Genomic DNA, 18,447 nt, shown 5'->3' on the forward strand with positions numbered 1-18,447 from the left:
ATGAAGAGTTCGGCGTTCGACTAGCCATGTGCGACATGCACGCGCAGTTACAAGCTTGCTAGAGTTAGCAGCAGGCGGACAAGCAATATCCACAGTCATAATACAGTTGATGCCTGAGCAGGAATGTGAAGCTTACTGATGCTGGATAGCTCTAGAAAACCCTCAGTAGGTCTAGCTTGAGTCGTAGTATACACCTCCGGTCTTCAAGCTATTCTCAATAAAGCAATGCACAATTTCAACCAATGCACAGGCAAAGATGATTATTGTCATCAAAACCATACAGATACTGCTCAACAAAACTTGCTGAATAGAGTGTAAAGCCATATAACGTCAACACTTTACTACATTACTGCGTGTGTGCAAATGGCAAGTGAATTCCCCCATGACTCATAATAAAGTTAGACTGTGTATCAAGATGGCCACCAGCTGAATAAGATTAATTGCATTGTATTAAAAAGTGTTGATTATATAATCCTACCCGTTTCCAATAAAGTTGTATGGGATCATATCATGTTGACTGTAGAGCCCTACCTGTTTCCATAGGAAAACATCATCCTGGTTGAGTTGCCATGCGGTGATGAGGTGTATGGTAGACAGTACCCCTCCACTCAGCACTGCAGCTCTCATCCTCACTGGCAACAGCGTATAGATTATGTATATAAAGAACACGGACCACCAGATCCCCTCGGAGGCGCTTCGGGGGGCAACCATCAACACCCCGAACACCTGGACCACCAGCAGCACCCCGATCACCAAGTAGCTGACGATCCACATGTAGTCCTGGTGGAAGCCGTTCCTGTTACACACCACCATCATGGACAGGAAGAGGGCCATGGCCACGGAGAGCACCGAGGCGTAGGCTACGTCAGGTGGAGCGTGGACACAGTGGAAGGCTAGCATGACGCCGCAGACTATGACAAGGACACCCATCAGCATAGTCAGAGAGCTCTGGTTGAGCCTGAAGAAGTAGCGCTGGTACAGACGTTCCAGTTTCGCCGACGTGAATTTCTTGGACTGGAACACTCGTACGACGCGCATCCAGCACTCCGCGGCTGTGAAGGCTTTGCATGCTCCTCCGTCCTCCCCTGTTCCTTCCCCCAAATCCTCCCCCCCTGGACCTTTCCTCCCCGTCAGGTCTCCGTCGTCGAACCCCAGATCCACGGCCTTCAAACCCAGGTCTCCCGCTGCCCCGGTCCGTTTCCCATAGTGGTCCTCCTGCCAGCCACAGCGCATCCCAAAGTTACCCCCTCCGCTGGGGCCGGACCCCCCTCCTCCACGGTGGTAGTGCTGGGGGGTGGGAGGGGTGGGGTCCAGGTCCTCAGCGTCCCGCAGGCAGCTCATGCAGCGGGGCTTGCAGAGAGATGACCCTGAGCAACCGTTCTTCCGCTTGTTGGACTTTCTGCCATTGCGCTCCCCCCACGCGGTCTTTCGTTCGTCCACTTTGGCTACGAAGAAGCCTCGGACCCACGACATCCTACTGGGGGGAGATAGCAGGGACAGATAGACAGGGATTAGACCAAGAGACCTCAGTACACAGTCAGAGACATACGGGGGTTAGCAGGACTACAATAACACACAGTTAGGGACGGACATGAAATAACACTGTTTTTTTTATCATGGTTTCAATATGGTTGACAATGGATCAAATGATAAAGTAGAAACAAACACAGGGCTCAACTGTTTATCATTCAGTTCATTCCTAGCATCTTCATACACATCCATAGTACAGCTTCTGTAAAATCACTTGATTTACTTGACTCCGTAAAAGAGCATAAGTCCTCCTATGCTTCTTATAAAGTAAAAAGGTTCATGCGAGGTCTGAGAGTCCGGTCCCCTCACCTGTGTAGGCTTTGTGGTGTGTGCCAACGCTGCGACCCTCAGCCAGGCCACTCATTTATCCCACTGGTCCCAGATCAGATCACACAAGGACTGGACAAGGACACATAGGAGGAGTGTGTCTGCCTTGGAGTGGCCCACTACTGTCAAAGAATTACAGTGTCAAACACCACTCATTTATCACATTTAGGTCACAGGTCCCATCACAACACAGCGGGCTCAGAGTCAGACTGGTCAGGGAAAAATAGGATTCAGGAGGTGTGTATGTCTGCCTTGGAGCCGCCCACCTCTGTCAAACAACCAATCACAGTGTCTAACATGATTTCCTGAAACACAACCTCCATTACTATGCAGTTAAAATGCATTTACTAAAGTACAATGTAACATGGTAATCCATGTTGTTAGTGCAATTACAACACAGGTATGAGAGTTACTTATTACAAAAGGGTTTTCAGTTGTATGTTGTTCAGTTGTTGACTGTAGCCTAAATGTGAGGATAGCGTGTGCAGCCAGACAATACAAAACTCTAACTCAAAATGTGGCAGTGTGTTTGTTCTAATCAACAACAGATGAGCTAAATTGTCAAAGTACATGTATAGTCCTGCATTCTCTTCTTTGTCACCACCACCCTTTTCTATTCCTCCCCCAATCCCCAACCCTACGCTTTGGCAGTTTCACCCAGAGAGAAGGCCTTCAAATGTCCTCATGTTGTTTTCTTTACTAATACTCAAGTGTGACTGCCCTATCATTGACGTCTTACACTTTTCAGTGCACAATTTTGTATACAGATTAGGGTGTCCTCCCACTCTGCCCAGAGTTGGTGAAAACGCGCTTTGGTGATGAAATTTTACTTCCTTATGTTATAAAATACATTTTACCAAGACAAACATGATTATTCCTGTTCTGAATCGTTCAGTGGGGTCTTTCTCTAACACATAATTAACAATTTTATCACAAAAGTCAGACTTCGTAACCTAATAGGTCCGATAAAAAGCACCGAGCTCTGTTGACTTAGTGGTGCAGGTTTCTCTGAACAACCTTTGAGGATTTCACATTCTGTGGTCGTCGTCTTCAAAGATCTCAAAAAAAGCTCAAGCATGGCGAGAATTAAATATAAAAGGCCGACTTGAGTAAGACATTTAAGCGTGTTAACCCTCCCAAGGCTGCTGGCCCAGAAGGCATCCCAAGCCGCATCCTCAGAGCATGCGCAGAGTGTTTACGGACATATTAAATCTCTCACTATCCCAATCTGTTGTCCCCACTTGCTTCAAGAAGACCACCATTGTTCCTGTACCCAAGAAAGCGAAGGTAACCGAACTAAATTAATATTGTCCTGTAGCACTCATTTCTATAATCATGAAGTGCTGTGAGAGGCTAGCTAAGGACCATATCACCTCCATTTTACCTGACACCCTAGACCCATTACAGTTTGCCTGGACAACAGGAATAGCTATGTGAGAATGCTCAACTACAGCTCAGCCTTCAACACCATAGTGCCTTCCAAGCTCATCACGAAGCTCAGGGCCCTGGGTCTGAATCCCTCTCTGTGCAACTGGGTCATTGACATCCTGACTGGCCGACCCCAAGTGGTGACGGTAGGCAAAAACACCTCCCCACGCTGGTCCTCAACACGGGGCACCACAAGGGTGCGTGCTCAGCCCCCTCTTATACTCCCTGTTCAGCCATGACTGCGTGGACACGCACGTCTCCAACTCAATCATCAAGTTACTGACGACACAACAGAGGTAGGCCTGATTACCAACAACGATGAGACAGCCTACAGAGAGGAGGTGAGTGCCTTGGCAGAGTGGTGCCAGGAAAATAAGCTCTCCCTCAATGTGGACTACAGAAGACAGTAGAGAGAGCACACCCCCAACCACATCGACGGGGCCGGAGTGGAGAGGGTCAAAAGCTTGAAGTTCCTCAGCGTGCACATCACTGACTACCTGAAATGGTCCCTTCACACAGACAGTGTGATAAAGAAGGCGCAACAGCGCCTCTTCAACCTCAGGAGGCTGAAGAAATTCATCTTGGCCCCTAAGACCCTCACAAACTTGTACAGATGCATTATTGAGAGCATTCTGTGGGGCTGTATCACCGCCTGGTACGGCAATTGCACCGTCCGTAACAACAGGACTCTCCAGAGGGCGGTCAGCCAACCGCATCATCAAGGGCACACTGCCTGCCCTCCAGGACATCTACAGCACCCTGTGTCACAGGAAGGCCAAGAAGATCAAAGGACCCCCAGCCACCTTAGAGACAGTACAGCTGCAGCAAAGCTGGGACCGAGAGACTGATAAACAGCTTCTATCTCCAGGCCATCAGACTGTTAAACAGTCACCACTAGCCGGCCTCCGCCCAGTACCTAAACCTCAAACACTGTCACTAGCCGGATACCACCTGGTACTCTACCCTGCACCATAGAGTGGTCACTTTAATCATGTTTATACTGTTTTACCCACTTTATATGTATAAACTGTATTCTAGTCATGGCTCATCCTATATAACTACAAGTATACACACTTTTGAAAATTGGATTTGTTCTGATATTTCTTATTTTCTTTCTTTTTACTTTTTGGATGATGCGTGTATTGTTTTGTATTGCTAAGGTATTACTGCACTGTTGGAGTTAAAAACACAAGCATCTCTCTGCACCTGTAAGAACATATGCAAATCTGTGTATGTGACCAATAAACTTTGATTTGATTTGTAATGAAAGCTTGGTATACGCTCAGTGCGCCATTGACATTTCACAGAGACACTTGTTTTTGTGAGAAACTGTTGAAAAATAACAGGAAATTTGAAACGTACTACGTCATGTCTCAAAATCGAAAAAAGGTGACGAGTTCAAAGGGAAAGTGAGCCCGTCTGGTAGCCAGTAGCCTTCATTTTTCACAGAATTCAGCCTAGCTGACGCGATGCTCCACGTTTTTTAACACTTTTTTTTCTCTGGCCTCCATTGATTTAGTCACCCAAATTCTGGCCACCCTACAAGGGTAAAAAAACCTCCAATAACTTTTGAACGTATTACGATAGAGACATGAGGTAATTGGTTTTCATAGAGGATGATCTACTATTTGACCATTTGGTCAAAAGATGCGTTTTGATTGGACACCTGATACAGATGTACTGTATGTATATTTCTGGATTTCAATATGGTTCCTTCCATTCCAAATACAATTGGCCTATACAGTTATACTGCTTTATGGATTACGTGAACACTTATATCACGCCTTGTTTAGGTCGATAACAACAACTGGAAAACCCAGACAATTGTACATTTGTATAATGTAATTCAACTCTCACCAGCTGCTGCTGGTATAATGCCTCCAACTAACTTTAAATAAACCATTCTCCTCCAACTCTACTAGTCCCATAGACTTACAGAGACAGAGACACAGAGAGAGACACAGAGAGAGAGAGAAGTTAGCTAGCTAGTTACATTATATCAATCTCCCCATAACATCAGGGCAGAGTTGGGTTTGCCCTATTAGACAACAAAGCTCCTATGAGTGGGCAGTTAGCAGTCAGCAGCCATCACAGATGAAACACACACACATGCCGCACGCACATAGAGATGAAGAGCCCTCCAATCCAGATTAAATTGTGCATGTTTCCTCTCCCCCATTAGCCCTGATGACTCACTGCTTGTATCCCAAATGACACCCTATTCCCTATATAGTGCGCTACTTCTGACAACGGCCTAGGCTGGCTTCCGGCTGCATTCAGCACACATCAAGGACATAGGTATATAACCTCTAAACTTAATGAAGACTAAATCTCTCAGCCAGGGAGAATCTGTAGAACAACAACATGGATGAAAAATAATAGAGGTGCAGTGTTTCTGCATGCGTGTGCCTCGACAAGCAGCACTTGTCCAGGGCAACAAAAAAAAAATTGTCAGACAAAATTAATATATACAATACATACAAAAGTATGTGGACACCCCTTGAAATTAGTGGATTTGGCTATTTCAGCCACACAAGTTGCTGACAGGTGTATAAAATCGAGCACACAGCCATGTAATCTCCATAAGGGTGGGGCGGCAGGTAGCCTAGTGGTTAGAACGTTGGGCCAGTAACCGAATGGATGCTGGATCGAATCCCCGAGCTGAAAAGGTACAAATCTGTCTTTCTGCCCCTGAACAAGGCAGTTAACCCACTGTTCCCCAGTAGACCGTCATTGCAAATATGAATTTGTTCTTAACTGACTAGCCTGGTTAAAAAAAAAAAAAATACAAAAATTGCGGTAGAATGGCCTTACAGAAGAGCTCAGTGACTTTCAACATGGTACAATGATAGGATGCCACCTTTCCAACAAGTTAGTTCGTCAAATTTCTGCACTGCTAGAGCTGCCCCGGTCAACTTTAAGTGCTTTTATTGTGAATTAGAAACATCTAGGAGCGACAATGGCTCAGCAGCAAAGTGGTAGGCCACACAAGCTCACAGAACAAGACTGCCAAGTGCTGAAGTGCGTAAAAATTGTCTGTCCTCAGTTGCAACACTCACTACCGACTTCCAAACTACCTCTGAAAGCAACGTCAGCACAAGAACTGTTCGTTGGGAGCTTCATGAAATGGGTTTCCATGGCCGAGCAGCCGCACACAAGCCTAAGATCACCATGCTCAATGCCAAGCGTTGGCTGGAGTAATGGAATACTTTCTTTGTGAGGCATTGGAAAACCTCCCTGGTCTTTTTGGTTGAATCTGACCATACAGATAATTGTATGTGTTGGGTAAAGAGATGAAGTAGTCATTCAAAAATCATGTGTGTAGGCCAGTGTGTGTAGGCTAGTGGCAGTCTCTCAATTGAATCCATTTTAAATTCAGGCTGTAACACAACAAAATGTGGAAAAAGTCAAGGGGTGTGAATACTTTCTGAAGGCACTGTATCTCAGTAGTTAACTATTGTCATGTATTAAATGTAATTGTCATATCAAATTTCCTAAAAACTTTCCACCAGCTTAAGCGCAAATTGTGACCCACAGCTGATGAAAGGGTGCTTCCGGTAAACCGTCTCTCAGTGACCAATATTGGAAACTGGGAAATAAATCTGAAGCTGTCAGACAGCTGGGACTCCCCTCTATACAACATAGATCATGTCATTCTGCCAACTTTAAATATATTCTTAGAATAGCCTAACCTGAATATTTTAGCTTAACAAGGTTATAGATAAACATGTCTTAGTTATTTATCTTGCTTTGAAGTAGGCTACTTTAGCCAATTGTTCTCTGATTCCTTGAATGAGGAAATTATTTTATAAATACAAAAAGTATTTGGTTGTAATTTTGCTACTTTTTATAGCCTATGAAGGGTAGCCAACCATGCTCCAGGACAGCCTTAAAGGGACAGTGTTGTATTTTTAGACAGGCTTGAATATGCAAAGAAGTCAATAGGCAGAGAGTAGCCTGCATTTTTTGTCTGATTCTCTGTATGGTAATAGGCCTTATAATCATAATAATTTTTTATTTTTTTTTGTAAAGTGGTTCCTTGCATCATATGACACACTTTTAAGTCACCTTTTTGGCCCATAGTGTTACATACCTTTTTTTGGGGGACAAGTGACTTGGCAAAAAAGTTAATGTCAAACCCCGGTGTGTGTGTGGGGGGGGGGGGCGGGGGGGGGGAGGAGGGAGGGGAGAGAGAAAACAAATGTACATTTATCAAAATATACAAAGAATCTATTATATTATATTTGAATATATTCAATTCTACAGTACATGCCTGGCATGCCTTATTTCTAATCAAGAGCAGTAGCTATTGATAGAAGTTGCTTCAGAAAATAAACCTTTGGAACTAACTGAGGGGCTGGCAAACAGAGAATCCTGTTCTGTGGTTTGTTATTTCAAATACAGTTAGTTAAAATCTGTACTGCCATTCTGCCAATACACAACATAGTCTTCTGTCTGACATACACTAGCCTAGGTTGTATTCTGTGTATTCTTTAATAATGTAATTTCCAAAATATGTAGCCTACCTTTACTTATTTTATCATTACTAAAATTCCACCTATAATAAGTGGTTTCTCTTTTATTTTTCCTTTCCCCCATAACCATACCACAATATCTCTCCGTTAACGTCAAAGCAGGTTTAAGGACACATATTAACATTGAGTAGATGATTGGAACGTCGGATATTCTATTTTAAATACAAATATTAAAACAGCAAATAGCACGATATGCAAATGACATATATAGGTCTTGTTTCGCAGATAAAAGCATCTGATCTATGCACTAATAGATTATTCAATGCTCCTCTAGGTCAGACTGGTAATCAAGCATGTATTCACCTCTGGTGCATGCACCGCCGGTCAGACACACAGCACGAGCACACAGCAGCGGTTATGTAACACAAACAGAACAGCGCATGCATGCATTTACAGCAGCATCCGCTCGAGATATCATAAAAAATAAAATAAAAAAAATACGTATTTCTATTCTTACTGACTCTGGATAAACCGGGAAAACAGTTGTCAACGTTGTAAATGAATATATATATAGGTTATATATTGAGTTTGAATGTATATTATCTATATGCAGGACTAAAGACCACATCATTCTCAGGATGTTTGCGATAAATAGGCCTCTATAATATGTGACATGCAATCAACTATCTGCATATAGCCTATTTGGTTGCAAGAAGGCCAGCCGAACACACTGATTCCATCGGACGCACCGTTTGTATGTGTAGCCTATGTTAACCAGCCTTTACCCTGCCAGACTGCTGACATTTCGTTGCAGTTACGGCAAGTATCCTATACTTCTCAAACATTGCTTAGGCCTATATAACGGGGTGTCTGTTTCCTTGCACTGACGTTTGTTATCCATTTAAGACCCTATAGCCTTACCATTCGACGCCAGAATTTAGGTCAGGAGTAACGGTCATCACTTAAAATCTCTCTACCAACTTCTCAGATAAACTCTAGACAAGTAGTATAGCAGGGTTCCCCAACTGGCGGCCTGAGTAAAATAACACATATATATATATATATATAAGCTCCAAGTCATTTTAATTTAGGAAAATCTGTTCCCAATTATTCCCACGCATTATAGAGAGACACCTGATCGTATACAAGTGTAAACAAGGTTCGAAATGATGATGTTTTAACCAAATACACCTGTGCTTCTTGAGGTCAATTTGCAGTCTACAAATTATTTATAATTATGTTCCGGACCCCCGACCATCCACTCCAGAAAATCTAGTTAATGATCCCTGGCCTACAGTATTGGCAAAGTCATGATACCCTGATGCACCTTCAAGCATATTTTTATGGTGAGAGAACATGATACATGTCCTAAACCGGGTCCTTCTCGGTAAGTCCCTTCTTGTAAATGCACCTAGAATGTATCCTTATTTAGTAAAGGCCTCAACAAATATATGAAGCTTACACATAGCCTATAGGCTTGTTACTAGCTACATGGTCGATAGTGCCATGTAAAACAATACAGTGCAAATACCTGCATAACATAACATGCCACCTTGAGACTTGGCTACAGGCTACTGCAACACTTTGCCTTAAGAGGCCGACTCTCAACATTGTAACCTCGGATGTTCTGTTGACATTTTGTAGCACTAGTGTTTTCTATAACTACACTGATACTAGTCGACTTGCTACTATTGTAGCGTTGTTGTAGCCTACAAAAACAGTTGGCCAGAAACCTAGGACAGCGGGAGGGCTTGTACTTACCACATTGACTGACACCCTTGTACGAATAGCGCGCAATATGGACTACTTTTCTCCCTCTGCGTTGGTAGACATGCTTCGCTGTCTTCTCGTTTCAGATGAAAACGTTTATCAATCGACGTCCGTAGGCGACAATCGAAGGGAACGGCTCCAAATGTACAAATCTCTCGTTCGCGCTTTGCTCTTCTCAACGCTCTCTCACCCTCATACATTCTCATGAACTCAGTAAGCCCCCTAGAGGTAGCTCCAGTGTGAATGTGTGTGTAGGGAAGTACTTCTCATGAACTAATAATAGGACAACAAATGGCAACACAAATACAGTGGTGAAAAAAGTACTCAATTGTCATACTTGGGAAAAATCAAAGATACCATAATAGAAAATAAAAGTGAAAGTCACCCAGTAAAATACTACTTAAATATACTTAAGTATCAAAAGTACATGTACTTTCTAAAATATACTTAAGTAGGCCTATCAAAAGTAAGTAAAGGTATAAATAATTTCAAATACCTCATATTAAGCAAACCAAGCATAGTTTATTTTTGTACATTTTTTATAGATTTTTTTACAGATAGCCAGGGGCATGCTCCAACACTCAGACATCATTTACAAACATGTGTTTGGTGAGTCCACTAGATCAGAGGCAGTAGGGATGACCAGGGATGTTCTCTTGATAAGTGTGTGAATTAGAACATTTCCTGTCCTGAAAAACATTCCAAATGTAACGAGTACTTTTGGGTGTCAGGGAAAATGTATGGAGTAAAATGTACATCATTTTCTTTAGGAATGTAGTGAGGTAAAAGTACACGTTTTCAAAAATATAAATAGTAAAGTAAAGTACAGATACCCCCAAAAATGACTTAAGTAGTACTTTCAAGTATTTTTACTTGAGTACTTTACACCACTGCACAAATATGAGTGCTATTTTGAGTGGGACAAGCAATGAAGAATGTGATGGAGATTGAACTACTAAATTACTAAAAAAGTCAGTAAAAGTTAGTTAGGCCTACAAAGCCTCGTTTATACTTTGCGCCAACATGTTTTTTAATGATCTGATCAATATGATCCAATCAAAAGCTAATGTTGTGTCTGCACATTCTATTAAAATGTGTCTCTTCTCCGTTCACTCTGTCCGCATTGTGAAAAGATTAGCTGGGGCCTCTCACTATGCAAAATATTTGACAGATATTATTTCAAAATAAGATTTATTTAAAGACAATTTGATGCCATAAGTCAATGGTACTACCTGTCAAGGATATTAGAGGCCAGTATAATGATGATTTAAATGGTTTGACCATCCAGATCTGTTTACACTTGATTGATATCCAGACACAATGCACACCAGACTACCTCCAGAAATGGTCAGGAAGATTTAATCCCAATCAGATCGAAATGTGTCTTTGAATCATCTCTACACGCCTATTAAACAAATGGGGCCACAATGTAGAATGTGGACAAGATCAGGACAAAGGGAGCTCAAGAGAGTGACAATGTTGACTGCAGCTAACCAAGATATACCATTAAAGAGTGCAGCCTACTACTTTAGCGTCCAAGGACCTTAGTAAGTAAGTCACTTTGCACAAGTATTTCTCCTGTTTCTGTAGCATGAGGCAGTTTGATGTACAAGTACACCCACCAGACAGGGCACTAGTATACTGCAGGGCCTTATCCCAAATCAATGCCCTTAATGCTGAGTGCCAAGCAGAGATGCATCGGTTCCCGTTTTTACAGTCTTTGGTTCCAATCTCAGGGCAGACACTCTAACCACAAGGCCACTGAGTTGGTTATATATGGGCACAATCAGAATGTGGACAAGATCAGGACAAAGGGGGCTCAAGAGAGTGGCAATGTGGACTGCAGCTAGCCAAGATGTACTGTTAAGGGCTGCAGGCTAGCCTACTACGTTAATGTCCAAGGACCTTAGGCATATAACCTACAGGTAACTGACAAAATAAAGGAAACACTTAAGTAAATGAGGGATACAAAGTATACTGAACAAAAATATAAATGCAACATGTAAAGTGTTGGTCCCATGTTTCATGAGCTGAAATTAAAGATCCCAGAAATGTTCATACGCACAAAAAACGTATTTCTCTCCAGTTGTGTGCACAAATTTGTTTACATCCCTGTTAGTGAGCATTTCTCCTTTGCCAAGATAATCCATCCACTTGACAGGTGTGGCATAAAGAAGATGATTAACAGCATGCTCATTACACAGGTCCACCTTTTGCTGAGGACAATAAAATGGCCACTCTAAAATGTACAGTTTTGTGACACAACACAAGGCCACAGGTGTCTCAAGTTTTGAGGGAGCGTGCAATTGGTATGCTGACAGCAGGAATGTCTACCAGAGCTGTTGCCAGAGAATTTGGCAGTACATCCAACCGACCTCACAACCGCAGATGGCGTGCAACCACGCCAGCCCAGGACCTCCACATTCGGCTTCTTCACCTGAGGGATCGTCTTGAGACCAGCCACCCAGACAGCTGATGGAACTGAGGAGTATTTCTGTCTGCAATAAAGCCCTTTTGTGGGGAAAAACTGGGTCTGGCTCCCTATGCCCTCCCAGGCCCACCCATGGCTGCGCCCCTGCCCAGTCATGTGAAATCCATAGATTAGGGCCTAATTAATTAATTAAAATTGACTGATTTCCTTATATTAACTGTTAAATCCTTGAAATTGTTGCATGTTGCGTTTATATTTTTGTTCAGTATATATTGAAAGCAGGTGCTTCCACACAGTTGTGGTTCTTGAGTTAATTAAGTAATTAACATCCCATCATGCTTAGGGTTGTGGATAAAAATGTCCAGTTGCTCATTATTTTGGCTACCATGGCTAGAAGAAGAGTGACTTTGAAAGAAGTGACTTTGAAAGAAGGTCTCAAATGATCATAGGGGGTTTAAAGGGTGTGTGTGTGTGTGTGTGTGTGTGTTAGTGATGCGCGGGTCAGCTGTTTGTTCACCCGCACCCGCCCGCAATTGCCTGCACCCAACCCTAACCTGCAAATAGGCCGATAGGAAATGCGCTCTACAGTCAAGAGACGGCGGAACAATTTCTTTGACAGGGGGTGCGGGATTTCTTTTTTTACGTCTAATTTAGATATGTTTCTGCATTATAATTTCCTACATTTTGGTAGGCTATTTGTTAGACAATGTGTCTATAATTAGATACATGCAGCTTATTTTCTGTCATTACTGCCCTAGAAGACTAAATAAACCCTTGCTCACCAGAATAATGTCATAAATCGATGAATGCTTCGATCTAGTTGACATCAGTAATGTTTTCTCTTTCATCGGTGCTTCTCTCACTCAGCAGATGTTTAGGGACGGGACAAAATGCTATGAAAATAAATAAACAGAAAGATTTTCAGAGCAGCATTTCCAAATGACATCAGTTTGAACGGTTTAATAAGGAAATTAGAAGCAGTGAAAATGACCCCACATGTTCCCAGTTATCAATGAGCACATTAGAAGCAGTGAAAATGACCTAACATGTTCCCAGTTATCAATGAGCACTCAGGAGGTGGGCGTCCCTCCAGAGTGGATGAGCACTCACGAGGTGGCCGTCCCTCCAGAGTGGTCGAGCACTCACGAGGTGGGCGTCCCTCCAGAGTAGTCGAGCACTCACGAGGTGGGCGTCCCTCCAGAGTGGTTGAGCACTCACGAGGTGCCAAACGTCCTGCACGGTGTTGGGCTGTAAGCACAACCCCCACCTGTGGACGTCGGGCCCTCATACCACCCTCATGGAGTCTGTTTCTGACCGTTTGAGCAGACACATGCACATTTGTGGCCTGCTGGAGGTCATTTTGCAGGGCTCTGGCAGTGCTCCTCCTGCTCCTCCTTGCACAAAGGCGGAGGTAGCGGTCCTGCTGCTGGGTTGGTGCCCTCCTACGGCCTCCTCCACGTCTCCTGATGTACTGGCCTGTCTCCTGGTAGCGCCTCCATGCTCTGGACACTACGCTGACAGACACAGCAAACCTTCTTGCCACAGCTCGCATTGATGTGCCATCCTGGATGAGCTGCACTACCTGAGCCACTTGTGTGGGTTGTAGACTCCGTCTCATGCTACTACTAGAGTGAAAGCACCGCCAGCATTCAAAAGTGACCAAAACATCAGCCAGGAAGCATAGGAACTGAGAAGTGGTCTGTAGTCACCACCTGCAGAACCACTCCTTTATTGGGGGTGTCTTGCTAATTTCCTATAATTTCCACCTGTTGTCTATTCCATTTGCATGTGAAATTTATTGTCAATCAGTGTTGCTTCCTAAGTGGACAGTTTGATTTCACAGAAGTGTGATTGACTTGGAGTTACATTGTGTTGTTTAAGTGTTCCCTTTATTTTTTTGAGCAGTATATATCAGATATCGAGGGCCAGTCCTGGTCACCTGGATCCACTGGTGATGACAAAAATAAAATCCAGTCAAATCAAATGTTGTTTTCATGTACTTGCAGGCTTCTCACACAGTGCAATGGCGACAAAAGTAACACTGGAAAGTAATCAAATTAGTGACATTGTAAATATATAACATTTTAATAAACATACTAAATAAACCAAATCAAGTACAAGAAAATACGATTTTAGAAAAGCAGCCTACAGATGTAGGATCTTAATTTTAACCAATTTGCTACAGCAGGAAAATAATCATACAGCAACAGGAATTGTGAATTATTATGTTGATTATAATGAATAGACATTTTTGTAGGGGTTGATATATGTTTAGTAAGGGCAAATTAAGTCTGTAATTTTAAAGTGGAAATTACAAACTTTAGAAGCCTTCTTAAAAATTATACTACAAGTTTTCATTTCAAATTGCATTGGTCCGGTAGACAAAAGTGATTTCATTGTGTACAGAAAATGAATAAATGGTAAGTGTGTGGTAGGGTGCAGTAATCAGCCCAGGGTTCAGCTGTTGGAACATTGTGGTTTAGGAGGCTGGCTTTGTGACAGGTAGAGGGAGACTTGATGTTGACCCTCACTGAAGCGAATCCCTCTCCCCTTCACAATCGGAGGTCCCTTTAAGGGTGACCTGAATCTGGAGCCCTTCATCAGTGGCATCCTGGGTTGCAGGGTTCTTTCGAATGGCTCCTATACACAAACAAAGAACATTGAGTTACATTTGAATCGCACATGGTCTTACACATTACAGGCAGAAACCTAAGCTACAAAATGCAAGAGAAGTATTATAAATTACACACTGTTAACATATTTCCCTCCCCCACCCCCTATATTTTATATACATTTATTGTGACAGTCTGTAAAGAAAGACGGCAGCTTTTTCCAATAAGTATGTACATTTAAGTTGTTAACAGTTACTATATGTTCTTACCTCATGTCTGCGGCCCAAACTTGGCACTGTTGCCAATTGTAGTGTCTCACTTCTGGTCCTGTTGAAACAATAACTTTACATTTACACTTTACAAGCAGACCACCATAGTCCTTGTGCCCAAGAACATTAAGGTAACCTGCCTAAATGACTACCGACACGTAGCACTCACGTCTGTAGCCATGAAATGCTTTGAAAGGCTGGTCATGGCTCACATCAACACCATTATCCCAGAAACGCTAGACCCACTCCAATTTGCATACCGCACCAATAGATCCACAGATGATGCAATCTCTATTGCACTCCACACTGCCCTTTCACACCTGGAGAAAAGGAACATCTATGTGAGAATGTTATTTACTGACTATAGCTCAGCGTTCAACACCATAGTGCCCTCAAAGCTCATCACTAAGCTAAGGACCCTGGGACTAAACACCTCCCTCTGCAACTGGATCCTGGACTTCCTGATGGGCTGCCTCCAGGTGGTAAGGGTAGGTAACAACACATCCGCCACGCTGATCCTCAACACGGGGGCCACTCAGGGGTGCATGCTCAGGCCCCTCCTGTACTCCCTGTTCACTCATGACTGGACAGCCAGGCACGACTCCAACACCATCATTAAGTTTGCTGATGACACAACAGTGGTAGGCCTGATCACCAACAACGATGAGACAGCCTATAGGGAAGAGGTCAGAGACCTGGCCGTGTGGTGCAAGGACAACAACTTCTCCCACAACATGATCAAGACAAAGGAGATGATCATGGACTACAGGTAAAAGAGGACCCAGCACGCCCCCATTCTCATCGAAGGGGCTGTAGTGGAGCAGGTTGAGAGCTTCAAGTTCCTTGGCGTCCACACCACCAACAAACTAACATGGTCCAAGAACACCAAGACAGTCATGAAGAGGCCACGGCTAAACCTATTCCCCCTTAGGAGACTGAAAAGATTTGGCATAGGTCCTCAGATCCTCAAAAGGTTTTACAGCTGCACCATCAAGAGCATCCTGATGGGTTGCATCACTGCCTGGTACGGCAACTGCTCGGCCTCCGACCGCAAGGCACTACAGAGGGTAGTGCGTACGGCCCAGTACATCACCGGGGCCAAGCCAGTACCTCTATACCAGACGGTGTCAGAGGAAGGCCCTACAAATTGTCAAAGACTCCAGCCACCCTAGTCATAGACTGTTCTCTCTGCTACCACACGGCAAGCTGTACTGGAGCGCCAAGTCTAGGTCCAATAGGCTCCTAAACAGCTTCTACCCCCAAGCCATAAGACTCCTGAACAGCTAATCACACGGCAACCCGGACTATTTGCATTCCCCCCCACCCTCTCCTACGCTGCTGCTACTCTCTGTTATTATCTATGCATGTACATATTACCTCAATTACCACGACACCGGTGCCCCCGCACATTGACTCTGTACCAGTACCCCCTGTATATAACCGCGCTATTGTTATTTACGGCTGCTCTTTAATTATTTGTCATTCTTATCTCTTACGTTTTTGTTGTTGATATTTTCTTTAAACTGCATTGTTGGTTAAGGGGGCATTTCACTGTAAGGTCTACTACACCTGTTGTATTTGGCGTGTGTGAGGAATAACATTTTATTTTATTTTGATGTGTGGTTGTATTGTATTTTTTAATTGGCAAATGAATCAAAACAAATTCAAATCACAACAAATGTAAGCTATTTACAAACAACCAAACAGCTTGCAGCCTTTGGCTGGCTGTGGTTAGCTGGAAGGTGACCGGCCGAATTTGAGATAAGAGAAATTCCTTGCTATTGTCTTTCAAATTAACTCATGACTAGATGGCTTGTATAGCTGTCCTCTGAGGGGAGGCTAAACGCCAGAGATGCAAATCACATCTTGAACGGCAAACTCCACTCTCCTGCTTGTTTTTGCACCTCACAGTAATCACACATAACATAGCCGGCACTGCTATCACCCCACTGGGCATAGACGTCAGTTCAACATCTAGTTTTTATCAACTAACATGAATTCAATGTGAAATCAACAAAACAATTCACCATGTCATTTGATTTAGGTTAAAAGTTGGGTAAAAAAAGACAAAATGCCCTTACATTGGTGACTTTTTGCAAATCCAATCAGTTTTCGGTAACACATTACTTGACACCCAGCGTCAAAACACGTTATGACATGGTCAGAGCCATGTCATAATATCTCATAACAGCTGACATAACTTGTCATAATATGGTCATAACACTGTCACAACACATATTTAGACCTATTGTGACATATATTGCTGTATTTTATAGCTGGTTATGACACATACTTAACATAAGACTGTCAAAACCCAGAAAACCTACCACTGTACTTTTTTTATGGCTGTCATGACACTTACATAAGACTGTCAAAACCCACAAAACCTACTACGGTACATATTTTATGGCTGGTTATGACACCTACATAAGAGTGTCAAAACCCACAAAACCTCCCACACAATGCAAAACATTCCATTACACCATAAACATACTGTTGACAAGAAGGCTATGTTATATACAATATTCTGAAATTGACCGTATTAAATTAGCATTGTAATTGCGCACAAATTGATGTCAGACATGCACCTCCCCCAATGCTCTGTTGCTGATGACTGGGATGCATGCAGGAGCAAATTTCAGGAGCAGGACAAGACACCCTCTTTTTGACTGATGACTGATATAAGGGCATGTACGTGATAGGCCTATCTGGCTTATATGATTATGATGGTCATAATGCTTCTTGGCAGTGTCATAAAGTGTATTTTCTTAGTCCAAGTAAAGTGACACAGGACGGTCATAATGCTTGTTGACAGTGTCATATTTTCTGCAAGTTATTTAAAATTTGATGGAAAAAATCATGACTGTAAATAATTAATTACAGCAACAGCAAAGGACTTAAGAAACAAACTTTCAAACTAAAGGAAACTTCTTGGCAGGGAAAAAAACACATTTGAATAAATGTGGATTTTGACTCTCTTTTGCAGTTGTCATGGCCTGCCATAAAATAATGCAATATATGTCACAACAGGTGTAAATATATGGGTCATGACAGTGTTATGACCATATTATGACAAGTAGGCCGTCATTATACATAAGAATTTGTTCTTAACTGACTTACCTAGTTAAATAAAGGTTAAATAAAATAAAAAGTTAAGTTTAAATGACGTGGTAATGACATTGATTCAACCAGTTTTTGCCCAGCGGTATCCTCTTTTACCACTTCACAAACTCTTTCCCAAACATTACAGTTCTGGCACTCCCTTCCCTTTATTTCCAACTCTCCATTTCACAGCTCTTCTCTTATTGAAATACACTCTGACATTGCCCTTTTTGCCTCAGTGGATCGACATGAACTTTTTCAGCCCAAATTCCCAAAATCATTTGGCGATTGTCGTGTATTTGGCACGTGTACAGTTAGGTCCTAAAGCTTAGGCTTATGCACTTATGGCAGATAAACATAATGGGAAAAAAACTAAATGTAGCCTATAGATATGGATTGCACAAGAATGATACATTTATGGATTTTTAATGCATTGTTTTATTTTTATTCAACCCGCCTGCCACCCACCCCCTTCATCCACACAATATTACATTACCCTAAAC

At 42.8% G+C, this 18,447-nt stretch overlaps 1 protein-coding gene across 3 annotated transcripts in view; it reads right to left on the reverse strand.

The window, feature by feature from the left end:
• Positions 1–9,747, reverse strand: part of LOC106567013 (adenylate cyclase type 6) — an 80,774-nt gene extending 71,027 nt beyond the window's left edge. Inside the window, exons 1-3 of one of the 3 annotated variants that reach the window (XM_014135782.3) lie at positions 9,522–9,747; positions 1,840–1,976; positions 532–1,477 (exon numbers count right to left, since the gene is read on the reverse strand). In XM_014135782.3, the coding sequence (XP_013991257.2) occupies positions 532–1,473 (942 nt within the window). In that variant the 5' untranslated portion in view covers positions 1,474–1,477; positions 1,840–1,976; positions 9,522–9,747. Of the gene's footprint in view, positions 1–531; positions 1,478–1,839; positions 1,980–9,521 lie in introns of all 3 variants that reach the window. The other 2 variants (XM_014135781.3, XM_014135780.3) reach the window with 2 other exon arrangements.
• Positions 9,748–18,447: the final 8,700 nt, after the last annotated feature.

The sequence above is a fragment of the Salmo salar genome, chromosome 13, assembly GCF_965601325.2.
Source record: "Salmo salar chromosome 13, fSalSal1, whole genome shotgun sequence".
Lineage (NCBI taxonomy): Eukaryota > Metazoa > Chordata > Actinopteri > Salmoniformes > Salmonidae > Salmo > Salmo salar.